The sequence below is a fragment of the Bos taurus genome, chromosome 25 (assembly GCF_002263795.3).
Source record: "Bos taurus isolate L1 Dominette 01449 registration number 42190680 breed Hereford chromosome 25, ARS-UCD2.0, whole genome shotgun sequence".
NCBI lineage: Eukaryota > Metazoa > Chordata > Mammalia > Artiodactyla > Bovidae > Bos > Bos taurus.
Genome location: NC_037352.1, coordinates 1,940,131 through 1,966,586, shown reverse-complemented (window position 1 = coordinate 1,966,586; position 26,456 = coordinate 1,940,131). Strand labels below are relative to the sequence as shown.

The window sequence follows — 26,456 nt, the reverse complement described above, 5'->3', positions numbered from 1 at the left end:
AATCCCGGGCCCAGCGTCAGGCCCCGCCTTCCCCGATGACGACCCCGCCTCTAGCCCCGCCCCTTGGCCGGAGGTCCGAGCAGAGACCGGCTCCGATCCCCGCCCGGGGGCAGCGGAGCGAGCTGGGGGAGGACGCGCAGTTGTGGTTTGGATAACGGGGTAGATGGAGGCTCCTGTGGTCCCTTAACAGTCGGCTTCGTCTTTGCATCAAGGGCCCTCTAAAGCAGGGCCCTGGGACCTTGCTGACCCCGGGGCACCTAGCACAGGGCCGGGCACGCGGAGGGACCCATAGGTATTTACTGCTGTGGCTGGAGGTGAGGATGACGTGTTTGTCGGGAGCAGGGGCAAGGCAGGAGTGTGCACTTGTGGACACGCTGACGAGGTGATGACATCCGGGAGTGGGCACCTCGGCAGAGGGGGAGGAGGCCCAGGAGCCAGACATGGGCACGAGGACCAGTGGGGCTGAGCAGGCTGGTCCCTGGCGGGGCAGGCGTGCCTGGATGGGACCAGCTGAGGGGGAGCTGGAGCGCAGAGCAGTGGAGGGACAGCAGAGCCTGGTGTCACAGGAGCCTGTCCCAGGAGGGAGTGTCCTCGGGGGACACGTGGGCGTGGGGGTGGTGGGGACAAATGCTGGCTGAGAGGAGTGATGCTGGCAGCAGGGTCCATTGTAATTGCATCTAACAAGAAAAAAGGATGAGTGCCAACCCCACAGGGGCCAAGAAATCTCAGGGGAGAGCAGGATGGAGGACAGACCTGGGAGGGGGTTTGTTTAAAGACAGAGGGGTGTCCATTTCATTGTTGCTAATAGGAAGGTGCCACAGCAGAGAACAGACGCAAAGGAGGGGAACTGAGGGTGCTGGGGCAAAAGGGGGAAGGGCTGAGCAGGACCCAAGCAGCCCTGGGACTGCTGTTAGGGTGGGAGCATCCATCAGCAGCAGCCTGTTTTCTTGCCCAGTATGGGGAGCCTGAAATGAGATTCTCAGTGAGAAAGGAGGGGAAGGGAGCAGACAAAGGGAGACCCCACCCCCAAGTCAGGCGGTATTAGGTCCCCACCAGAGCGCGCTCCTTCTGCGGATGCAGGCCGGCCGGGAGAAAGCAGAGAACTTTTGGGTTTTGGTAAGGGGCCAAGGGGACAAGGCAGTTCAGACATGCATATCACTCAGCTACTATTATCCTCATCACATTTAATCCTCACAACACCCCTGTGAGGTAGGTACTGTCACCCCATCATACAGATGAGGAAACTGAGGCTCACACATGCCTAGGGGCACACAGTCGACAGGGAGGTATGCAGTCCCGATGCTGGGATTCCCTTACTCAACCACGGCCTTCCCAGGGTGGTCAGATTTGCCTACAGCAGCAAAAAAGATAGATCCCACAGGGAGTCAAGAGCCCTGAAAAGCCTCTCCGGGCCAGCGTCTCCTGGTCCCTGTAGTTTTGGTTCAAGAGCATTTGGGGGACATTCCTGGCTAAGTGGTTCTTTCTGATGTTTCAAGAGGAAGCCAAAGCGACAGCAGGTGAGTGTGTTGGGTCAGCCCAGCAGGGGAGAGCGGTCAGGGTCATGATTCGCAGGAACCCACAGCAGGTCCAGCCTCACCCAGCAAGCCAGGCCTCTGGTCCATGCTTTTCCGTGTCTTGGTCACCTCAGATGTTACAAATGACATATAATTTTTTCCTGGCTAACCTCTCTGGGAAAACTGGTTTCGCATACAGTGTCAGGAGAGCACTGAGGAGTTTGAATCAAATTTTCATTTTTCAGTTGAGCCTAAATAATGTTGAGAATTTTAAAAAATATAATACCTTCTATTTTTAATTTTTCTTTTGTTTTTATCCTAGAGGGATGAAGGATGGAAATAAAGACAGGGAAAGAAATGGCTTAGAAATTCAGTGCAGAGAGTGGGTCATGCAGATACCATCTGGTGGGGACACAGATGGACCATTGCAGGAGAAGGGACAGATTTTTAACAGGAGCTGAGAATATGGGAGGGAGCGAGCCTGTGACCGAGAATCAAGGCCCTTGAGCCCGGTGTTCACGCGCAGTCCACCACGGTGCCTGGGGCAGAGTTCCCCCATTGCAGGAGGCACCAGCCCATGAGGAAAGGAACGCATGCCCGAGGCAGGGCAGTGTGGGCGCAGGGATGGTGATGTGCTTAGGGCTGTCAGCTCTCCCGGGACCCCAGACCAAACAGATGGGGGGATGAGGAGCTGTGTCTGGACACTCGGGCCACATGTGTTCTCAGCTATGAAAGCTCAGTTCCTGGGGTGCGGGCAGGGGGGACGTTCGCCCAGGACGTGGGCTGAGTTTCCCAGAGGAAGCAAGACAAGACACAGGAGGGACAGAGATACAGGACTGACATGGCATGGCGTGACTGCTTCGAGGCTAAACTTCCCAAAGAGGAGGAGCTGAGTTTTCGTTGTGCTTTAGAGATTCTGAAGGCTCGTGATGGGCTCCCCTGGAGAGAGAGTCCCTGCCCCCGGATCTCCTCTTGGGTCCCCATGCGAGGCCAGCGGGGATCCGCAGGGATCCGTCTCGTCCCCTGCCCCACACTAGCACAGCAGCAGCCCCCCCCCTCAGCAGATGTCCACTGCGGCACACGCTCCAACACACTCACAGCTTCAAGAAGCCCAAGTTCATGTCTTCCTCCTCCTCCTCGCTGTGGGCTGACAGGTTCTTCCTCTTCACCTGCTGTTGGGGAGCACAGCTCTCCGGGGGGCTGGGGGGGCGACACTGTAAACACGACTTCCTGGCGTGGTGGTGGCAGGGCTGTGTGTTCAAACTGCTGCCAGTGGGCAGCTCTGAGGTAGACCGGGGGGGCCCCCCTGAGGTGCGCCCAGAGTCTGTGGGACTCGCGCTGTTGACGGAGGAGTACCCCGACGTCGTGACATCCTTGCCCAGCCCCCACCTGCTGCACAGGGGGGGCTCCGGCCCTGGGGTCCGCAGCGCCTGGTGGCCTGGCACCAGCGCCTGTGTGTCCTGGGCCCCACACGCCTCCTCCGGGCAGGCCTCCTCGTCGCTGGACTCCTGGCAGCAGTGCTCCTCCGGACTCAGGTAGACCACGGTGACGTCGAGGACACCGCTGGGAGCCGTCACTGTGGGGGACGGGGAGACGTCAGGGTGAGCTTCGGCCCAGCCAGGACCCAGGGCAGCCCAGAGTCCCGTCTCAGCCACAGCTCCTCAAGCTCGCCGGTCAGTCCCCTTCCCTTTGCTTAAGAAGTCGAGGGTGAGGTGTGTCCTCCAAGCTTGGGGTGACACCCGTGTGACATGGGGAACAGGAAGAAAGGACAACAAATCATGGCCATCTAATACTTAATCCTGAGTGGACGCCGAAACACACAATTAGAAAATCCATAGACATGGCCTCAAACTGGGCCCTCCAGTTCCCTTCCCTGTCTGCAGATGGCTGACCAGACATGGGGACGGAGCCTTGTGTGGCCTGTCCTGGAGGGATGCCCGAGGCACAGAACCCAGCAGGGGAGCGGGGGGCACATGGCACAGGATGTTCTAGAAAGATCTTGTGAACGCAGGTGGGTCTGTTCTGTCCCTGGCCCGTGCAGTCCTCCCGGCAGCACAGGTCTGGCCGGGCCACAGCCTGTTCTCCCTGTGGGCTGCAGCGCTGGGCGCTCTGCTCTCCCGGGCTCCTTGGACAGGAGCCCTCGAAGCCCCAGCTTGCCCCGCCCACTGCCCGCCGCGGCCTGGCACTCACCGTCGCCCTCCTTCTCGCCCTCGCTCTCCTGGTCGCCCTCGTAGCCCGAGCAGTAGTCCAGGCTCCAGTCCAGGAAGCTGCCCAGCAGCGTCTCCTCCTGGCTGGACAGCTCAGCGGTGGGTGTGGTGACGAAGCTGCCCCTGTCCTCCTGGAGGCTGTTCTCCCGCTTCCTGAGGCAGGGGGCAGGTGGGAATACAGTCACAGGTGGCAGTGTCAGGGGGCCCAGCCTGGTCTCTGGCACGTGCCCGCCCCGCCCCGCCCCGTGTGCTGTGAGCACCCAGGAATGCCCTCGGAGGCTCGCAGCAGATTCGCAGAGGTCAGGCCGGCAGCACAGTGAGGTCCCTGCTCATCTGGACTTTGTAGGATGCATAGGAGTTCTTTGGAGGGGGAGAGGAGAGCTTATTCCAGGCACCACAGCCAGGGCACTGAGATGGAAGAGACGGGGTGAAGGGGATACGTAGCGGATGACGGGGACCAAGTGCCCCAGCCTCTCATCAGGGCATGGCTGGAGCGCTGGGGCAACACGTGGAGGGCCAGTGTGGCCCTGGTGGGGCTCCACCTGTGCTCAGGACCACCAAGCCCACAGGGAGCTGGGCTGGAGCCACGCAGGGAAGAAGGCAGGGCTGCAGGCCGCCGGCCCAGCTTCCGTTTCCGGGGGATCCCCGAGGGCTGCAGGGGTCACACGGGAACCCAGCTGGGCCTGCGGGCTCACTCACCGCTTGGTCCTCCTCGCGGAGGGCGAGCTGAGGAAGGCGTGAATATCGCCTGCGCTGAGGAAGGGTGCAGGTTCCAGGCTCTCCTGTTTCACGCCCAGGGCAGCACACAGCTGGCCGTAGCTCAGCACCTGCAGGGCAGCCAGGGTCAGAGGGCGGGCGAGGCCCCGGGCGGGCGGGCCCGCCACCAGCACCCCTCGGTACCTCTTCCAGGCTGATCTCCTCGTAGCGCTTGTCCTCGAATCGCTGCTTGACGGCAGTGAGAGACACCTGCCTGTAGTCCTTGGGGGCGTCATCGTGGAAGCTACCGACAGAGGGACACATGAGGGACCGCGGTGGGGGAGGGGAGTGCTGGCACTGCCCCCAGGAGGCTCCACCTGTAGCCCCCGCTCAGACGGGAGAGGACCAGACGTCCTCGAAGCGGGCCCAGCACCACCGTGCAGACGCCTGGCAGTCCCTCGGTTAACCCGAGAGGCAGCTATGACCTGGCGCCCGCTCCCAGGTGTGTCCCCGAGAGGAAGGGGGGCAGAGGTCCCCACGGAGACCTGGACACAGTCGTCCACAGCAGCGGGGAGGCAGAAAACCCCCAAACGTACATCAGTGCACAGATGGAGAAATAAGACGGGGTCTCTCCGCCCAGGGGCTGCCTGCACAGTGGAGACACCGTGTAGGTGGGAAGCCGCTCACACCTACAGCCCTCACGGTGTGCGAGCCCGTGATGAAGCGTCCAGAATAGGAAGGAGAGGAGTGTTGCTCAGTGAGGGGTGGTGGGGAGGGGACACCTGGAGGTATTAGGGAGGCAGGGCAGGGTTCTTCTGAGGGAGAAGATGTTCTCTGATTGATGGTGGTGATGCCTGCACAACTCTATACCAAAAGCCTATCAAATTGCACACTTAAAAAAAAGTTTCATTTGTAAATAAATATTTCCAGTTTATCTGGATTGAAAAAACAAAAAAACCAGGGGAAGGTAGCAGGGAGGCAGAATCACCCAGCCCCTTGGGTGGGGGAAGGGGACTCCGAGGCAGCTTGGCCTGAGAAAGGAGGGGGTCCTGGGGACTTCAGCGCACGCAGTGCGGGTGGGACCGAGTGGGAGGAGCAAGGCTGCCAGCCGGGGTGAGAGGAGAGGTGAAAGGCCGAGGGCCTGAGGCAGGCACGGCTGGCCTGTGCTCCGGCTGCAGTCTGCCAACGCCAGCCTCCTGCAGTGAGTTACTGCTGTCATGGAGAGGCCGTTTTTCCTTATGCTCTACTGTCTGTGAGTTAGGTTTGGGTGGGGAGGAGCTGCTGCCCACACAGCAAACATTAAAAACGTGTGTGCTAAGTAACATGGCCCTGGGATTTCTAAACGCCAACCCTGAGACCCGCAGCTCATGGCCCAACAGCCCTCCTGTGATGTGAACCCCTCTGGACCCACGGTGTGGAGGACATACCCTGTGTGTGGGGCTCGCTTCCTTACACACTTACCACTTCTGATGAAGACTTAAGACACAGGGGATGAGGTCTTCACAGGAGAAGCCAGTAAGGTCCCACAACTGGGTGGTCCAGGGCTGCGCTGGGGAGGGAAGTGGGGGTCGTGGGGCCGCCTTGACGCCCACAGCCCCGATGGCTCTGGAATAGAGCTTCCTAGGGCTCAGCGCTGAAAAGGCCCTGTGCCCAGGGCATGCATGCCCGCTGCACCCCGCGGGGGGAATACCAAGCCACCCCCAGACAAGGGCTCTTAGTCCATCCTGCTGCCTCCTCCTTGGGAGAGAAGAGCACGCCGCTTTGTCTCCCTCCCTCCCCCGGACCCGAGCACCAGCTCCTGACTCCCGGAGATCCTCGCCCACTGGCTCAGCCCAGCTCTGAGAGGCGGGAGGGAAGGACTGGCCGCTTACTCTGCCCATGCGTCAGCCTCGCCAGCAGCAGGGCGGCTGCAGCCAGGTGGGCTGGGGCGTAGGCAGCCAGGCTGGTGTGCAGCAGGGAGAGCTCGCAGAGGAAGCTGCACAGGTGCTGGGTTCTTGGTGCCATGGGGACCAGCGTCAGCAGGACATCCTTGTAATCGACCACGGTGGGGACCTGGGGGGACGGGGTGGCGGACATGAGGTCACAGCATGCAGAGGACCCTCCGCCCGCTCGTGGGGAGGCTAGAATGCAGACATGCTGCCCTCCTAGTGGTCAGCACGGCGCCAGGCACGCCGAGCGGCTGTGGCCTCACGCCCTCCTGGTCCCGGAGAGCTTCCCTGAGCAGAGAAGCCCAGAGCCACGCACGTGCCCTCTGCTCCTCCCACCCCCTGGCGCGACTCGGCTTCGATTCAGGAGGAAAGGTGAGCAGCCGCTTACCCGGATCTTCCCGTCCAGGGCCGAGACGACCTCGCCCATCATCCTCACCAGGTCCTCGTACTTGTACGTGTTGTCTGTGAGCCACACGGCCTCCCGGATCGTCAGGATCTCCTTGCTGATGAACCTGAAGTGCCAACAAGGGATCTGAGCTCGCGCCCCTCAGTGGGCTTTAGGCTTCAGTGATGGGGTGGGGAGTCCAGCGAGTTGACCTGGCTGCCCTCGGCGGGTGAGGTTAACTGGAAAGGTCACTTGAGCCTGTCGGAGAGGCTGAGAGGCAGGGGTACGAGCGCCACAGGCCCACAGCAGTAGAGCGGCTGGGCTGCTGGGCACACAGGTGTTTCTGCAAAATCCAGCCACGAAGGGTGTGAGCGGCCAATTCTCTTAACCTCCCGACAGATGAGGGGTTGCCCTGCCCTGTGCCAGCCGCTCCGAAGCGAGCATGAATAGCTTTAACCCAGAAGGCAGGCGAGCCAGCAGAACCAGAGCCAGAGTCTGTCTGGAGCTCTGGACCTGGCCCGGGGTCGGGCCGAGGGACTCAGGCAGTCCCTAGGCAGGTGGTCACCCTGTTCTCTCCCCTCTCCCAGCGCCAGCTAGCAGGGTACACACTGGTCCGACAGTCTCTGAGGGCCCCTCCCCCCACCAGGGTAATGGGGGCCGAGCCCACAGCCCCTCGGTCACTCTGCAGCTCCCGCGGTGGCTTGGCTGAGAGGGCAGGGCGGTGGGGACCGTAGTCGCGGGGTAGGGTGTGACGTCGAGGTGGGGGACACGAGCCTGTGCTCGGGCAGGTGCTGCTTTCAGAGTGGACAGAGGGGTGTCTCAGCCCCTAAAAATCTTTTAAAGCGATTATCTCATGGCCGGTCCCCCGGTCCCTGTAACCATGCCATTTAGATCTGGGGAGGCTGGGGACCCATCTGTCAGCCCTCTCTGGTGACAAGACCCAGAGCTCCAGGTTCTGAGGCACATGTGAGAGGTGCCAGACCGCATGTGGCCTGTGCTCACCGGGCCTGAGCCCCGCTCCCTCCGTCTGTGGGCACCCTGCTTCCCTGGCCCCCAGGAAACCACAGCGTCCAGTTCCCATCAGGGCCACAGGACAGAGCTCGCCGCAGGCGTGGACCTGCTTGCCTCAGGGGCCATGGCAAGCAGCAGAGAGTAAGTCAGGGCCTCGGGCGCCTGCATGAGCTCATGAAGCAGATACACTACACCCCAGTGACACGCGCCTCTGGGTCACTGTGCCAAAGATCGACCAGTCCTCCACAGCTGACACCACTGTGTGCAGCGAGCCTGCCCCTCACCCCCTAAGCCTTACAGACAGATACTGCCCGGGCGACGGCAGACCACATAGGAGAAAGCTGGTTTAAAACACAAAAAAATGCAACATGTATGGTGGGACGTGCCACCCACGCTGTGTCCAAAGGCAAAACTGGGTGGAGAGGTGCTGGTTTTAGGAAGATGGACTTCCGTGAAACTTAAGACGGCTGACGGGAAGAGTCAGAACAGCCACCTCTGAGGAGCTCGCATCCTGTCCACGGGTAGGAGGGGGTGTGAACCTGGCTGGATGTGGGTCTCTGGACACGGGGCTGACAGCCTGACTCAGAAGGGCAGCCAACTGTGGCCTCCCTCATCTCCGTGTTGCCCTCAGGGGCCAGGGGAACAGGGTTCCTGCCCAAGCGAAGCCACCACATGGGATGAGCAGCAGCTGCCCGCGCACGGAGGGTCAGCCCTGCTGCCCCCGTGTGGGGAGGACCACCCACTCTGGGCACCCCTGAAATTAGAATCCCGTTATCATGAGGTGGGGCGCCAAAGGCCTGTTCGTCCCACTGAGAAGCCAGCCTGTGACCTGGGCAGGGCCGGCCGGGGGTTTCTCACCGGGTGCAGATGACCATGCAGGCGATGCCCAGCAGCTGCAGCCGGTACCGGGGCACCAGCCGCCTCCGCAGGTACCGGTCCACGCACTCCACAGTCAGGTGGAGACACAGGCTCGAGAAGTCCTTCATGGTGGCGACCTCCACCAGCCAGTCGATGAGGATGTACCTGTGGGAAGAGTGCTGCCCCTGAACACCAGGCAGAGCCTCTGTGAGGCCCCGAACCTCACGGGGTCCTGTCTCCCAGTCCCACCCAGCCATCCATCCCAAGGGGTGAGCGGTCACTTCAGGCGTCATGGGCTTATGCCGGCAGCTGTCCGAGGGGCTGGGGGCCCCACCACTCCTGACTTGGTTCCTGGGAGGCAGGTGGGCACACACATGTGGACCCTGCCCACCCCCACCCTGGGGCCCCCTGGCACTGGATGAGCCTGGACCATAACTTATAAGTGGGCAGAGCGGGTCTGCTCTGGAGACTGGGGACGGGTCACAGGTCAAAGGTTACTGTCCTGGAAACCTGTCTCCTCCCTGAGGAACTCTCACCGTGGGGTCATTTGTCACAACCCACTGCGGTTGAGCAAAGAGCCAGGAACGTAGCCCAAGCAGGATGCACTGAGCCCAGGTGCTCGAGCTCTCAGCCACCAGGCAACCACGACAGAGGGCTCGGGCTGCAGAGCTAGCAGACACAGGGTCCCTCCTCCTCAATGGCGCCAAGGCCAAGCCGGGACACTGACGTCACAGGGGACACTGCACGCAGCGGCAAGGATGCCCGGACGGGGTGGACAAAGGAGAGGAGACGGGAGAAAGGAAGCCAGAGAGATGAGCCGTGATGGTGAGGGGCTCTGTGCAGCCAGACAGGAGTGTGTTTCTCAGGCAGAGGGAAGATGCACGGTGGTGAGGGCAGAGTGAGCAGGGGAGCGGAGGGGGAAGCCAGGAGGAGTGCCCAGGGGTGTGAGGGTCACACCAGCCATGACTGGGAGCAGAGGACAATGCTCCCTGCCCGTTTACCCTAGGTAAACACAATGATCTGACAGAAACCGACCAACCGAACCATATACTTGAAAGTGGTTAAACCTGAAACTAATGTTGGAAATCAATTATAACTCAACTAAAGAAAAGGAAAAAGTCGGCTGTTGTCTGACATGGATGAAAACAGTCAGATGCTCAACTTGGGGCTGAAATAATATTATTTCAATAAACCTACTTTAGCTCTTGAAAAACATAAAAGGTTAAAATTTATGTTAACCCTCACTCCCAACACACAAAAAGAATAGCAAGTGTCCCCCCACCAAAAAAAGGGCAGACTGGGAGAGTACAAGGTGGGGGGGGGCACCGCCAGTGCAGGTCCAGGACTCAGGAGCACAGCGGCTTGGGACTCCCCTGGTGGCCCAGTGGCTGAGACTCCGAGCTCCCAACCTCCCAGTGCAGGGGGCCTGGGTTTGATCCCTGGTCGGGGAACTAGATCCCACATGCTGCAACTAAGAGATCCTGCGTGCTGCAACTAAGACGTGGTGCAGCCAGATAATTAAAAAGAAAAAAAAGGCACGGCAGCTTGGTGACATTTAACGTGGGAGCAGGGGACACTGCAGCCCGGCTGTGAGCGGAGACCTAGCAGCACAGCCAGGGCCTGCCCGTCATACATCTAAAACGCATTTGAAATCCCTAGCATGAGCTTAAACAATTATTCACATTTTCCACTTTGCTTTCTAACATGCTCTGTGATTGTAACAGTGTGTCATCTCCAAACTTCAGAGGAGAATGGACTTGTGGGAAGAAGCAGGTCACGGGGTTCTGAGGCTGCAGGCCCCCACGTCCCCCGCTGACGCTGATGCTCTTGAGTATGGGTTGGAAAGAAAAGCTTGGTTTTTCTGGCATCATTTTAGAAAGATGTTTAAAGTGGTTTAACACTTTCTGAGGCCTAAAAAGGGAAACTGGAGAGAACAGACACTCCTATGGGAATTTTTTTTTTTCCCCAAAGCCCTAGATAACTCGGGCATTACTGGTTTTAGAAAACACACACACACACTCACACACACGGGGATCCCAGTGGGGCTGACAACACAGCGGGCCTGTCACAGGACCTCGTCACCGTGGGCAGTTCGGGCCCCTTACCTCATTGTGTCATTGAGCCCCTTCTGGACAGAGAAGACCCTCTGCTTATTGACAGCGTGGGAGGCCTGGAACAACTGGCAGACTATCTCGCTGGAGGCTTTTGCTTCCAATCCGAGCTGGTGTCCGTGTGCACAGGCTTTGGCTAGAGACAGCTGTGGGCAGAAGAGTCGCGGGGTGAGCAGGGGCCAGGCCCTTCCTGTCTGTCAACACCCTGGGCTCCTTACACCCTCTAAGCCGCTGGAGCAGGAGGGCCAGGATTTTACTTATGCTTTTGGAGGTAACCAATAAGTCACAGCAGAACGTTTAAAAGGGACAAAAGGTACGGAACAGGTCAGCCCCTTCTTGCCCCGTCCTTCCTCTGAGGGGCTTTCTGTAGGCTTTGTCCCCTGGGGGGCCGTCGCTGTGCAGGCTTCTTGCCCTGTCCTTCCTCTGAGGGGCTTTCTGTAGGCTTTGTCGCCTGGGGGGCCGCCGCTGTGCAGGCTTCTTGCCCTGTCCTTCTTCTGAAGCGGTTTCTGTAGGCTTTGTTGCCTGGGGGGCCGCTGCTGCGCAGGCTTGTGTGCCTTCTGCTCGTGTGGCCGACCCCCAGGCGCTGCCTGTGCCGTGACACTTTCTGGAAGGCCTGCTTGGATTGCCACCCCCCTCACAGAACACCGAAGGCTATCTTATCACATCTTGGCTGGCACAAACTGCTCTCCTTGAGAATGTTTATTTTCAGAAGTTACTAGCTAGACACTCAGAAGCAAAGAATACGTGTGTGTGATCTGCTCGTGGGATCAGCCATGACCTCTCTAAACGGGCGCCTTTCCGATGAGCAGTGAGGTCAAACCTGCCCCATGTTTTGACGGCTTGTATTTACTTCCTTGTTTCTGAGCATACTGAGGCCCCCCATGTACTTCCATGGGCCTCACTGTTCTTACTGATTAGGCTGACCTTAGAAACACACTGTTGATTGTTACATTTCTTGTAAACGTGCTGCGTGCCTTTCTGGACACAAATGTCATAGTGGCCTGTGATGTGTCAGGTGGGCATCCCTGCTGGGGATTTTGTCACGAGTTTTTAAGGGCCAGTGACTGAAGCCCCAACTTGGTGGGGTCACAGGCACCAGCTTGGCCAAGGGGGACTTCCTCTGATTTGTCTGGAAATAGTGACTTCCTTACAGCTGCACAGGGACAGTGTCTGGTGAACGCCAACTACAAGCCTCCAACGTCCAGTTCCAACGCTGGACAACCTGGTGAAGGGTCAGATACTGGAAAGAGGATAGCGTTCCTCATGCCAATCTGTTCTAAGGAGCCTCAGGTCCCGCTGCCAAGATGGTGTCCCCGCAGGCCAGCTTTAGGGAGCTGTCCACACTCTGACAGCAGCTGTGGTTAGTCCACAGCACATAGGAATGACGAGGCTGGCTGTCTTCGGTGCCATGGGCAAAGCGTTCCCAGGCTGCCCTCCCTGCATACCTCAGAGCTGACTGCCCTCACAGTTGCCCCACCATGACCCCCACCCCCGCCCCCCACAGAAGCCTGGCAGCCCCACCCTGGGGTCCCAGAGAGGAGGCATTGAGACGAAGCTGGCTCCCAGCTCACCTGCGCTTCCCAGCAGCCTTTGGCAGCAAAGTCCCTGAGCTTCCGGAAGCTGTGGAGGCACCGTCCGGGGTCCAGCATCTGTCAGTGTGAGATGCCCTTACATGGGCGTGTCTCTGGGGAACTCAGAACCAACCCCTGGGGTTCTTCAGTGTTCCTCCAATACCCCCAGAGGGGCCCCGGCTGGGCCTTCCTTCTGTCCCTTCCTCCCCTGAGTGGTGGTGGTCGTTCCCAGGGTAGAGCTGAGGGCAGCCCTGGGGGCCCCAGGAGGACCCCCTGCGCTGGCAGACCCTTGTCCTGGGCTGCTGAGACCGTGCCTCTGGCCAGTGTCACCCACACTCTCCCAGACCTGGGCCCACTCACGTCCATCCGCCTGTCACTCTCCCAGAGGAGGTATGAGCTGGTCAGACACCCCTGGTTAGCGGACTCTTCAAACAGCTTCCGGGCCTGCTTCTGTTTCTCTTCATCCTAGAATAAGTAGCCACAAATGCAGCGCTCAACTTTAATAAAACGGGTTAACTAAATTAGCGGAGAAACAACTTCCCTGAAGATACGCGATGTGAGAACCGAGGTAGCCCTTGGGCCCTGCCTCCTCCTGCCGGGGCCACAGGGTGACGGAGGTGGGGGGTGGTGGAAATCCCCAAGGCCCTCCAGCTCCTCGCTCACACCCCGGGTCTCTCCCTGCTGTGGTCAGAGTGGTCAGAGCGCCTGTTGCCAGAGGCCACCGCCCTCCCCGAACTGCCCTGGGGGGCTTTTCACGCTAAGTGGAGACCTCCTGTGAGGAGGCGGAGGGAGCCGCCGGAGCGGGCTGGGAAGCACGCAGGCCCATCCTGCCCATCAGACCCTTTGGCTCCACCGGCCACACAGACAGGGCTCCTCTCGGCTGGGAGACCTGGGGGCCTCCTCCCGCTGCCTCTCTTGAGTGTCCCAGTCCTCGCTGCTTGCAGCTGCCGGAGAGGCGAGCAGCACAGAGCTGCAGACCCATTGTGCCCAGTGCCCACCCGGGCCAGGATGCCGAGCAGCACGGGGGCGGGTGAGGGGACTCACCTCGAAGAGACTCAGCACCCTCCCCAGGCAGTGCAGTATGGACGCCCTGTGGGTCTAGAGAAGGAAGGGTGACTGTCGGTGGGGAACTTCCTGGGGCCCCCCTCGATCCCCGCCGCACCCACTGTGCAGGTCCTCCCCCCGTGCAGGTCCTCCCCCCGCCTGCCTCGACTCCAGGACTCCACCAACCGCGTCACGGAGCCTCTGGCCATCCTTCTCCGTGGGCACCCCGTCTGCAGCCCCGCCCCACCCCCAGGCCCCCAACCCTGGCTCTGACGTCTCCCCGCCTGCTGGTTGTTTGCAGATGCTCCCATATTTGCACTGTTTTCGAAGCCTCCGCTCCCCCAAGTCCCTGACTTCACACTGTCCACAGCATCTCCCCTTAGGGCTGTCTCATCTCCTGGGACCCTGTGGGGTGCCCCACCCACACCCCGTGCTGGGACTCACTTTCTGCAGCTGGCACTCCGCCCTGAGGCTCTCATGAACCACAGCCTTGCAGCAGCTCCCGGACACCGACCAAGGCGGGCGGATGAAGAGCCAGATGAAGGGCGCGGCGCCCACGTTCAGCCGCTCAGCCAGGCTGAAGTAGCGAGAGGCCCTCAGGCCGTTCACTTCTGCCCGGGCCTCGTCAGACACCGACACTGCAGAGACAGAGCGAGCCGGGATGTCTTAGGGGGCGGGCACAGCAGTTTCCCCGAGTCCTTACAGAAAGTCTAGGGCCTTAGGCTGCTGCCATGCGAGGTTGCTGGTGTTTTAGGGCAGAAGAGTGGGGATGGGGGCTCCATGCTTTTCTTCCTGTGTCCCGTGAACCAAGTGCCCTGTGGCTCCTCCCACAGCCTGGAGTCTGAAAATCCAGGAAGGTGCCCCCCATCCCCCACCCCATGGAGGGATCACCCTCCTGTGGGCAACTGCCGCCCAGTCCCCAGTTAACGGGGATTTCTTTCTGGGGTGACAAGAACATTTCAAAACGAGTGGTGTTGGTCGCACAGCTCTGTGAAGACACCGACTGGGCTGTACACCTGGATAGGTGAGCTGAACGGTGGGAATTCTCTGGGCAATGCCGGATGATGGGATGATCAGATGACGGGAGGGTGGGCACAGGACGGCTCATTGTCTCCACATCAACAGTCCAGTCAACCATGACTGGGGCGACCTCTCAGCAAGATGCCAGGTCTTTTAGAAGCAGATAAATGGCGGAGGTACTCAAGACTTTATGCGTTTGGGAGCTGGGACAGGACGAGGTGCAGGCTCGTTCCTTAGTGAGCCCAGCAGACCGGCAGGAGTCGGGATAGAGGGTCATATCAGGCTCTTTTGAGGAGCACCTGCCCCTGGGGGTGAAGGAATCTAGGTACCAGGTTGGCTTTGGCCTGCTTGAACTTGCCTCCCGCCGAGGGCCTTGGCTCCCTCCCTGTGTTACTGACACCAGGCATCAGGCATGCTGTGACAGCCACCCCCAAGTCCCTCAGACGAGCTGTGGCCAAGGAGAGGAGCTGGGGTCTACTCGTGGGCTACACTGTTAACTAGGGAGCCAGGAGACCTGGCTCGCCTGAGAAGCTCCCATTCTGAGTCTCTGCTCAGAGCCACTCGTTGTCAATCGAAATTAAAGGCTCGTGAAGTAAGAGGTAACCCCCCCGACCTATAGAATCGAAGCTCATCAATGGGTCCCTGAGCAGGACACCTCTCTGACACAGCTCCCAAGATACAACGGTGCACAGCCAGACCCGGCGAGAGCAGCGACTGAACTGCGAACACGGTCAAGGGCTTATGTGAGTTCTATTTTTCTTTTTTTTTCTGACTGCAGTGTACGGTATGTGGGATCTTAGTTCCTCAACCAGGGATTGAACCTATGCCCCCTGTAGTGGAAGCTCGGAGTCTTAACCCTGGACCACCAGGGAGTCCCTAGCGCTCGTTCTAAGGTGTCAGCACCAAGCGGGGCAAGGCCAGCCCCAGACCCGGCAGCACTTACAGCCTTCGTTGTACAGGTAGGCAATGCCCAGCTTCACGGCAGCTTCAAAGTTCCCTTTCTCAGCAGCCCTGGAACAACAGGAACATGGAACACTGCATGATTTTATTCTATTAAGGTTATGTTCTACCACAGCACCTGAAACTACAGTACTTACTTTCTGAACAGAAACTGTTTTCTGGTAATGCGACTAAACATCTATTATCCATGACATGCTACAACACGGATAAGCCTTAAAAACATGCTTACGTGAAAGAAGACAGTCACAACGGTGTATGACCCCACTCGTATGAGATGCCCGGGACAGGCAAATACATCGAGACAGGCAGTAGGTGCGAGGTTGTCTAGGGTCTGGATTACTATTGGGAAGATAGGGAGAGACTGCCAACGGTTATGCGGCTTCATCCAGGGGTCATGAGACGGTCCTAAAGTCAGACAGTGTGGATGACTGCACAATGCTTTGAATATATTAAAAACCACTTGATCAGTACACTCTAAGTGGGTGGGCTGTATGGTTCGTGGACTATGTCTCAGGCAGCCTGCCTGTGACCACGGGCACACTGTGCGGCTCCTGGGCCCTCTGGCTCTTCCTCCAGGTCTGTCAGAGGGGGTGGGATCAGCCAGGGAATGTAATGCACTAGGATTCAAACCACATGGTCCTGACCAAAGTAAGAGAAATAAGAAGTTTCCATGTGCAGGTGACCTGCGTCTGAGCCACACAGGATGGGTCACAGCCGAAGCAGACCTTCCGGAAGCACCACTGTGACTAATGAGTGGCAGGTCTGAGCTGGGGGTGCAGATGACCCAGGACCATGCTGGAAGTCATGTGACTCAGTGGGTGAGGTCTACACGCTCAGTCACTCCCTGGGGAATATGGTGTTGGAAGGGGACTACGAGCACAAGGAAAATTGCGGCCAGGTCCAGCCCTGAGACAGACTGGCATGGTGGAGAAGGCCAGGAGTGAGAGGAAGCCCGGCTGCTCTCGGGTGCAGATACCTTTCAAAGAGCTTCAGGTTCCCTGGAGAAGGCCACAGCTCCTGGAAGCTGGCGCATGCCCACACGCTGGCATGGTTGTCCACCAGGTACTTCAGGTGGGAATGCACCTGAGGAACAACGGGAGTGGTGTGGAGGGTTATCAAGGGGCTACAGGGAAGCCCCGCTTCTGGAGCTCTTGAAGACAGGGGTAGACAGGCGTAGGGTCTCCTGTCTCCCTCCAACCCTACCAGTAAGGCCTCCTGGGCTCTGTGTATCAAACTAACTAGCAGTTGCTTTGAACAGAGAAAAGAAATCAGACACAACTTTCTCTGTGGTTCTAAAGGTGGGGACAGGTCCTGGAAGTGGGGGTAAGCACAGGCTGAGAAACGGGATATAATGCTATATACCGGCAATGACCAGGAAAACCAACTCTGAGGCTAACGGGTAGGTCAGAAATCTGTTCTGAGCTCCTCTACTTAGAGTTTTGTTAGTGGGAGCACAGCTGGAACCTGGGCTGTCAACGGGGGCACTCAGAAAAAACTGAAATACATGACAGCAGCCTCAGGCGGGACCTCTACCCTGGGTGAGGCAGGCAGTGTCCAGGGGCCCTGAGCGCAGGCAAGCATTTTAAGTGCAAAAGCTCCCACTGCCATTGGAAATGGCACCTGCAGATGTTATGAACACAATGGAGGCAGGTTTGGGAGTCAGACAGATGGGTTCTCGTGGGTGTTCCCCCACTAATTTGCTGGATGCCCTTGGTTAAGTGGCTCAGGGTGAGGCTGCAGTTCTGATATCTGCACAATAAGGCCCAGAGTCCCTTTCAGCACTGGATATTATTTGGGATTTGTCCTCATAAGGGCTTCCCTGGTGACTCAGATGGTAAAGAATCTGCCTGCAATGCAGGAGGCCAGGGTTCAATCCCTGGGTCAGGACGATCCCCTGGAGAAGGAAATGGCTACCCACTCTAGTATTCTTGCCTGGAGAATCCCATGGACAGAGGAGCCTGGTGGGCTACAGTCCATGGGATCACAGAGTTGAACACAACTGAACAACTAACACTTCTACTTCACGCCATCCTCAAGAACATCTCTTTTCCTTCTTAATACTGTCCCATATCTTGAGGGATTCAAATTTCACTGCCAGGAAAAGGTACTTTCTCTGTTAAAATAAACACTGCAAAGAGCAGACTCAACAGGTGTCCTCTGTTTTCGTTTTCCTGTCATCAGAACAACCTCAAATGTCTATTACCAACATCACCATTGTGGATCATCGACCCTCATCGGTAGCCAGAGTTTTTGTTCTGACATTTGAGACATGAAGCCTTCGTGGTAAAACCAACAATGCCAGGGCTGACACTGTGCTCATCTGACAACTTACAGCTCGGACAGCAAGGATGTCTCCAACAGAAAGCCATTTCAGGATATGAAAGAGCGCATCTTCAGGGAGATTCAAGATTGTGAGGTTTCGAGGTCTCCTTCTTATTCTCCGCTTTGAAGGATAACAGAAACACTTGGCACACCTACAGTGGATCACTTAAGAAAAAAAATCGGAATGGTTTAAGTGATGTGTTGGAAATGAATTGTGCTGATATGAAAAGTTACATCTGAACATGTTTTAACAGTTACTGGTCCTCTGCCCCAGCCATAGTTACAGTCCCAAAGATTAAATAAAGAAGTGGTAGTGGTATAAGAGACATGTTCATTCATTCAAATTATTCGATAAACGTTTATGGTGAGTAGTAATCATGTAAGCTGGCCATTGGGAAACCGTCTGACCCAGAGCCCAGATAACAAGGAAGAAAGGAAGAGCAGACGGTGTTGATGATGATTAGCCAGGGAGACGCCTGGACCCTAGCTGATTTCTTTGCTTCTATTTGCACACATCACTAAAACATGAAATGTTAATAAGGATTTGAACAATCAGGTTTTTGAGTTCAAATTCGGAGGGTCCGCCCTACAGAGAAGCCAAGGATGGACTTGGAGGGCAGGCCAGTCCCAGCTCTGTGGATGTCAGAGCTGTCCGGCCAGTTTCAGGGTCCTCTGAGACCCTGACAGGGGGTCCTTCCAACTTCAACTCCAGCAACTCTTTCCTCCCTCCAAGCAGAGGAGCTTGTGGCAGAAGGAGCCATCCCTGACGCTTCACCCGGTTCTTCATCCGCTCCTTCCTCCAGTCCCCACGGGAGATGGCTGCTCCACCACCGGCAAGCTCCCTGCTCAGGGCGTCTTCCTGCCCTCTCCCCTCGTTTCTCACCCGGGCTTCCCATCAGTAATTAACCTAATGCGAAAACCGAGCGCATACGCAGCTCGACCGATCCTCGCCTTTTGCCCCATTTTCCTTACTCCCTTGCCCTAGGCCAGCCACGGTATAACCACGGAAACCTCGGTGGTGCTCACGGCCCTGCACAGGTGGTGGTCCCCTCGCGCCGCTTTCTCGCGGAGCCGGGCGCCGCTGGGTATTTAAACCGCGCGCCGGGTAGGCGCCGTCGGGACGATCCGAACCCCGGGCCGAAAGGCTCAAGCTGGCCCCACTCAGTCTGGAGGCCACTCCACCGCGCCCCGCGCCCCGCGCCCCGCGCTCACCGCCTCCGCTCCCCATAGCCGTCGCCGCTGCCGTGGCCGCCGCCGCCGCTGTAGCCGCCAGACCCGCCCGCGGGCCCAGAGCGCGCCTCCCGACGCAGGCGCAGACCCGCCCGCCTCCCGCCTGAGTTTTCAAACGAGCCCGGCTTTCCCATTGGCCCACCACCGGGGGCGCGCGCCACTACCCCTCCGGGCTCCGCCCAGAGCCACGCCCCCTCGGCATCGGGCGCCCGCGACTGGCTGCGCCAGGATGCGAATTCGAACGCCGGCTGTTGATTGGTGGAGCCTACGCGGCCGCCCCGCCTCCCAGGCACGGGCTGGGGTCTGAAGGAGCGCGGCTCCCGGGCAGCAGGCAGTGGAATTCCTGGGTCCGCTCCGGCCCGCGTTTACCTACCCTATTCTGGGATTTGGCCTTGCCCCTGAGTCGGCGGCAGAGGTCCCGGCGACCGGCCCCATGGCGCACAGTGGGTTGTCAGTGAAAGTCTGAGCGGACCGGCCGCGCCTCCGAGCCCGGGGTCTTTGAGCGCGGACCCCGACGCGGTCTTCGCCCTGCGTGGAGGCAGGCGAGTGGGCGCCCGCGGGAGGCACCTCACCGAGGCTGCCCCCTGACCTTAGTGGCCCGCACCCTGAGGCCGCAGGCCCTGCTTCCCGTCCTTGCTTCAGGCGAGGAGACCCTTGGTTCTGTGCCGCGTCGCTGTTGGCATAGATCGCAGGGCAGAAACACACCTGGGTGACTAACTCATCCAGCATGTCTGACTCCTTCCCTTGAAACGTGGCTCACCCTGGACCCCTCCTCCATCCCTCCCAGGGCAAGCCCTCAGCGTGTCACCCGGACCTTGTCAGTCCTCAGTATCTCCTCGCGGTCAATTGGGAGCCCACTAAAACAGAAGAGCACGCCTGCTTGCTTCAGTGGCTTCAACATTCTGTTCACCCAGGTATTAGGCAGTGCCCACCCAGCCTTGTCTTTCAGGAACCAGCTCACATCCCACCTCCTCTGTGAGACATTCTGACAAGGAAAGAAATGCAACTTCTGGGAGAAGTGCTTGATGGCCAAGGACACAGTGGTTTTCCCCAGAGACGCCAGGGAATCTGGGTCAAGGCTGTCTTCTTACCCTCTTCCCAAGGCCTCAAAACTGTGCTCTGTCCCCCCACCCCTCACGCTGCTCTCTGAACTCCATCAGGGTACTGGTTCTGTGCTCAGCAGCTGAACACACACAGGAGCCAAGATGCCAAGACTCCAAGCCAGTCTGGAGTAGGAGACAAGTGAACAGATGATCACAGCGCGGCTATGAGGCCCTGGAAGCGGGGGTGAGGAGGTGGGGGTGGTGTGTGCAGAAGAGGAGTGGGTAGAGCAAAGCAAGCCTGGGGCCTGCTCCACACCGGAGGAGGGGCGAGTCCTCCAGGCCTGAAGGCTTTCAGCCTTCCTCACAGACCTGTGTTCCCACTGGCTACAGTTTCCTGTTTGGTACTTTTTGTCCTCCCCCTGTACTGTTACTTTGTCGCTGGACTCCTCCAGGCAGAGGCCCACACTCTGAGCAGTCACAGGAAAGAGCAGTGGGTGTGCAGCCGGACGTGGGGGTGGAAAGTGGGGCCAGGGACAGCAGACACCACACTCCTTCCTGGAACTTGGCTTAAAAGGGAGAGAGAGGGCCAAATCCCAAAGGAGCCCAGCGGGGCTTGTGAGAGGGGCTGGCGTGACCACGCTGGAGAAAGAAGCTATGTGCTTCTTGGAGAAGGGCCCTCGTGATAAAGGTGCAGGGCCACACCCATGCACACTCAGGCTTGATGGTCCCAGCTCACAGCCTTCGCTCACCGCCGCTCATGCCTGAGTTGCATCAGAACGCAGATTGCTGGACCTCACCCCTCAAATTTCTGATTCAGCGATGCTGGGGTGGAGCGCAAGAACCCACATTTCTAACAAGTTTCTGAAGAGGTGGATGCTTCCAGCCAGGAACCCCACTTGAGAACTTCTGCCTGAGGTGAATCCTGGCTCTGCCATCAGCTGACCATGGAAAGTTGCTGGATGTCTCTAGGTCTCAGCTTACTCTTCCAGGCAATGGGGATAATGATTATGACTACATCACAGGTTGATGGAGGGCCACATACAGGTTAGGGTTAGTGTTACAGCCAGGGCAAAGAACAGATGGAGCCACACAAATCGAAATATTGAAATATTGGAAAATGGTGACTTAGGTTTGCAAACTTGTCCTACCTTCAGAACTATGGCCCTGGTACACCGTAGTCAGGGGCACGGCCCTGGTACCCTGTGGTCAGGGGCATGGCCCTCTTAGACTGTGGTCAGGGGCACGGCCCTGTTATACTGTAATCAGGGGCACGTCCCTCTTAGACTGTGGTCAGGGGCACGGCCCTGTTGTACTGTAATCAGGGTCATGGCCCTGTTTTACCGTAGTCAGGGGCATGGCCCTCTTAGACCATGGTCAGGAGCACGATCCTGTTATACTGTAGTTGGGCACGGCCCTGGTACACCGTGGTCAGGGGCGCAGCCCTCTTATACCGTGGTCAGGGGTGCGGCCCTGGTACACTGTGGTCAGGAGCATGGCCCTGTTATACTGTAGTCAGAAACACAGCCCTGTTACACTCTAGTCAGGAGCATAGCCCTCTTAGACCGAGGTCAGGAGCACAGCCCTGTTATTCTGTAGTCAGGAGCACGGCCCTGTTACACTGTAGTCAGAAGCCCGGCCCTGTTATACTATAGTCAGGAGCACGGCGGCCCTGTTACACTGTAGTCAGAAGCAGGGCCCTCTTACACTCTGCTCAGGAGCACGGCCCTGTTACAGCCATGGTCACCCCCAGGCCTTCATGCTGCTGATGGGATGTGACAGATGTCCCTCTGATCCCACAGCCAGGTCTCAGTGAGCCTGCAGGCCACTCACGTGTGATCCAAGGGGATCCCTTTCCACAGAAATGGACCTGGATTCTCCACCAGGCCTCTAAGGCTGGTGCCCTCAATCTGGCAGAGAGCCAGCCCACTCCTCCACCCCCAGGCTGAGCTTACTGGGTCTTCAGGTTGCCTCTGTACACCTTGCAGCCCATGGCAGGCTGTGTGCACCCGGGCTAGCCTAGCACAGGGAACTCTTTATTACAGCAAGGCAGTCTTTGAGGGATGTGGCGAGGGAGGCTGGGAGGCAGGTGGAGAGCGAGGCAGAGAGGGTGGCTGGGATGAAGACCAGGAGGAAGGCCTGAAGGGAATTGGAATGGGAGACCAGGAGAGAGGCTGGGAGAAACGCTGGGAGGAAGATGGAGTGGGGGGTGGAGTGGGAGGTGGAGAGGGTAGCTGGGAGGAAGAGGGAGAGACAGGTGGACAGGGAAACGCGGGGTCTGCGGGCTTGGCCCTCCCTTGTCTGTTACTCCCTTGCGCAGGGGGCACAGGGCAGCTGAAGCTCAGGAAGATGTCCTCCAGGGAGATTTGGTTGACTGAGTAGTCCTCCAACATGTACATCGTCTTGGCTTGCTCCATAATGCCAAACACCTGTGGGAAGGGAGGGGGCCACTGTGGACGGCAGGCACAGGGGAGCGGGGGCAGACGCAGCAAGGGGTGGGAAGAGGAAAGGTCTCTGAGATTGTTACAGAGCCCCCAGAGGCCCATTCCTCTCTCAGCTGCTCCCAGACCACCTCTCAGGCAGTCAGTCCTACGGAATTCAGCTGTCTGGGATCTGAGGGAAAGGGACCTGGCTGGGAGTGGTGCCAGAAGCAGAGGTCCCGCTGGGTCCTGGCTTGCTGTGTGCACTGGGCATGTGGCATGCCCTCTTTGAACCAGCTCCCCTCTCTGTGAGATGAGGGGGCAGAAGCAGCTGATCTCTGAGGTCCCTTCCAGTTCAAATATACTTATCAAAATTTTCTATGAAATTCACATGAATGTTGCAGCAGGACTGAATTGGACTTCCACCGGAAACAGAGAACTCTGAAAGTGCACGACATCAGAGGTGTGCTCCCTGGTGTCCAGGTATGTGCTCACCTTCGCCCAGCTGAGTTCATCGCCGGGCAGGTGGTAATGGACCATCCCTTGGTGCTCATCCTCCAGGACGCTGCCTGCACAAAGGAGAGACCATGTCCCCGAGGGCCAGGCTGGACGGCCAGGGGAGGGTGGCATTCGCCCCGGAATCGTGACTCCCGTTCCAGTGCTCAGGGATGCACAGACGCACGGCGCCCTCTGCAGCACATACCTGGGAAGGTCAGGCCCACAAAAGCCTTGAACTCCTCCAGGGCCTCCTGCTGCCCGTCACTCCGGATCTTGGCCCGCAGGGAGTAGCCGCTGCCAAACTTGCTCTTGAGGTGCTGTGGGCTGCCCAGGCACTTGAACTGACCCTGCACCATGATGGCCAGCCGGGTGCACAAGGCTTCACACTCCTCCATGCTGGGAAGAGGGGGCGGAGCCTGATATATCATCGGGGAATGCTGATGCCTGCCCTCCACGCCAAAACCGTGCACCTAGGAAAGTGCTGACGCCCAGATCAAGCTGTTCCTGATTCCACGCTCAGGGTGTGGCCCACTCGCCTCACAGACTCTTCACTAGAGGCTGACAGATCTTCTGTCCACCCAGCCCCTCCTGGCCCACCCGGCCCACAGCCCCCATCCTGGCTGAACCTGTGGGAGGTGATGACGATGGCCTTGCCGGACTTTCGGGCCCGTGCCACAGTGCCCCAGAGCAGACGCCGGGCCACAGGGTCCATGCCAGTGGATGGCTCGTCCAGGAAGATGACCACAGGCTCTCCCAGCAGGGCAATGCCAGCACTCAGCTTCCGCCTGTTGCCGCCACTGGGGCCGAGGGGGAGAAATTGGGTGACTGGCAACCCTAAGTTTCCAGTGCAATCTTCCCTGCTTTTTCCTTTGCTAAGAAAGTGCTCATGTGCCCTGGTGGGGCCTTTAGTAACATGACCCACCACCCGCCCCCAGGGGTACACTGTAACTCAGCTGTCCACTCAGCATCTAAACCGTTCTCCTGGGCATAGGGGTCAGTCCAGGCTGAGCACATGGTCCGTGGATCTCCTCTGAGGGCCTCTATGGGTGTCGCAGGGTAAGGGCATAGAACCATTTTAGCTAACTTCTTTTAAGAAGAACACATAGCATTTATGATGTAAAGTAAAGTGAAGTAAAAGTGAAAGTGAAGTCGCTCAGTCGTGTCCGACTCTAGCAACCCCATGGACTGCAGCCCACCAGGCTTCCCTGTCCCTGGGATTCTCCAGGCAAGAACACTGGAGTGGGTTGCCATTTCCTTCTCCAATGCATGAAAGTGAAAAGTGAAAGTGAAGTCGCTCAGTCGTGTCCAACTCTAACAACCCCATGGACTGCAGCCTACCAGGCTCCTCCATCCATGGGATTTTCTAGACAAAAGTACTGGAGTGGGGTGCCATTGCCTACTTCCCAAATGTTAATTTATTTAATCATCAAAAGATGCAGGGAAACATGAAAACATGGTTGAAACAGAAGTTAACAGAAGAAAGAGGGCACCGTCCTCTAACTCCTGGGCGCCCTGATCCAGTTCTGCTAACAGTCTGCAGGGGCACTGTGCACAGCTCAAGGGGCGGCCTGGGACTTGGGACCGAGTAGCCTTGCTTTGTTTAAGCTAACGGGAATTGGGTTAGGATCACTGGTAACGAAAGACCCAGGAAGACCCCACGCTCTTCAGTAGAACATCAGCTGCTCAGATGGCTCACACAGAGCAGGGTGCGGGAGTGTGGGCGTGCAGTGCAAATCTGCTGCAGGTCAGAAGCCCTGGTGAAGTGGCAGGAAGAGTAACAGCTGTGGTGCGTCAGCCCATCCTCAGCCAGGTAACCAGAGGAAACAGGGCCATGGGACAGCCCAGGCCGCTGACCCATTCTCACAGAGCAGAAAGGCCACCTCCCTGGAAACCTGCGCAGTGGTGAGGACCACACAGTTCCCCCAGGCACAGAGCCAGGAGGCCTTGCCCTAGCCCCCAGCACTGAACAGAACCACAGCACATCTTATTTTGGGACGGGAGGGCTGAGGGGGCCCCGAGTCTCACCTGTAGGTCTTCACCAATTTGTCGGCGTACGTGTACATGAGCAAGTCATCAAGAATTTGGTCCACACAGGAGCTGATGTGACGCTCAGGGATGCCCCGGAGCCGGGAGAACATGACCAGCGTCTCCTTGCCCGTCATGTGGTCCAGCAGGGCATCGACCTGGGGACAGTAGCCGATCCACTGTCGCACCTGGAATTGGAGCATAGCCCAAGGGGAAGGTGGGTCAGAAGGAAAGCTCCCCACTGGGCAGGGGCCTGGCCTCTGCCTCATGCACACCCACAAGTGCCAGGTGAACAGACATGTGCCAGGGGCCACCAGGGACACTGGGGAGCCTGGATGCAGCACTGGCTGCTGGCGTGAACCCCAACCCCAGAGGGCGCATGTGGATCTGGAGCACTTACAATCCTGCCTGCCCAGCAGGAAACCTCAGTGTCCACAGTTGCCCTATCTCTTGCCACTTTCCAAGAGTATGGTCGGCAGAAGACACTTTATTTTTTCCCGTTTAAGCATATTTTCTATTAGACAAGTAACCCACAAATACATTTTCTTTGTGAGGGTGCTGGAATCTCTTGTCCGGGGCCTGCCCCAGGTGGTGCAGTCACATCGGTGCACTTCCAGACTTCTGCATGGCTGCATAAAACAACTGGGTCACCTTTATTTACCATTCCACACTTACCATTTTACCATTCTATCATTTTAATTCAATGTTATGTATTAAGGATCAGCCGTGGTCAGTAAATATTAATACAAACCTACTTCAACTTGGGCTTCCCAGGTAGCACAATGGTAGAGAATCTATCTGCCAAAGGAGGAGGCACAAGAGACAGTTTCAATCCCTGAGTTGGGAAGATCCCCTGGAGAAGGAAATGGCAAGCCACTCCAGTATTCTTGCCTGGGAAATCCCATTGACAGAGGAGCCTGATCGTGGGGCTGCAGAGAGTTGGACACTACTGAGCAACTGAGCACATAAGCCTATTCCAACTCAGTTTGATTGTGACTTAATCATTCAGATTTAGGTTCAGTTCAGTTCAGTCGCTCAGTCGTGTTGGACTTTGCGACCCCATGAACCGCAGCACGCCAAGCCTCCCTGTCCATCACCAACTCCTGGAGTTTACGAAAACTCACGTCCATCGAGTCAGTGATGCCATCCAGCCATCTCATCCTTTGTTGTCCCCTTCTCCTCCTGCCCTCAATCTTTCCCAGCATCAGGGTCTTTTCCAATGAGTCAACTCTTCGCATGAGGTGGCCAAAGTATTGGAGTTTCAGCCTCAACATCAGTCCTTCCAATGAACACCCATGACTGATCTCCTTTGGAATGGACTGGTTGGATCTCCTTGCAGTCCAAAGGACTCTCCAGAGTGTTCTCCAACACCACAGTTCAAAAGTATCAATTCTTCAGCACTCAGCTTTCTTCACAGTCCAACTCGCACATCCATACATGACCACTGGAAAAACCATAGCCTTGACTAGACGGACCTTTGTTGGCAAAGTAATGTCTCTGCTTTTTAATATGCTGTCTAGGTTGGTCATAACTTTCCTTCCAAGGAGTAAGCGTCTTTTAATTTCATTGCTGCAATCGCCATCTGCAGTGATTTTCGAGCCCAGAAAAATAAAGTC

The 26,456-nt window shown here is 57.9% G+C and overlaps 1 protein-coding gene across 1 annotated transcript; it reads right to left on the bottom strand.

Annotated features, from left to right (window-relative positions):
- Positions 1-1,164: 1,164 nt before the first annotated feature.
- CCNF (cyclin F) lies at positions 1,165-18,933 on the bottom strand. The gene is given in 17 exon segments (NM_001098870.2): positions 1,165-3,090; positions 3,705-3,874; positions 4,421-4,548; positions 4,622-4,721; positions 5,879-5,966; positions 6,289-6,469; positions 6,734-6,857; positions 8,600-8,764; positions 10,705-10,856; positions 12,282-12,359; positions 12,642-12,746; positions 13,326-13,379; positions 13,770-13,963; positions 15,289-15,356; positions 16,282-16,388; positions 17,638-17,792; positions 18,840-18,933. Coding segments are annotated over 17 exon segments (2,367 nt in total). The 5' UTR covers positions 18,856-18,933; the 3' UTR covers positions 1,165-2,608.
- Positions 18,934-26,456: the final 7,523 nt, after the last annotated feature.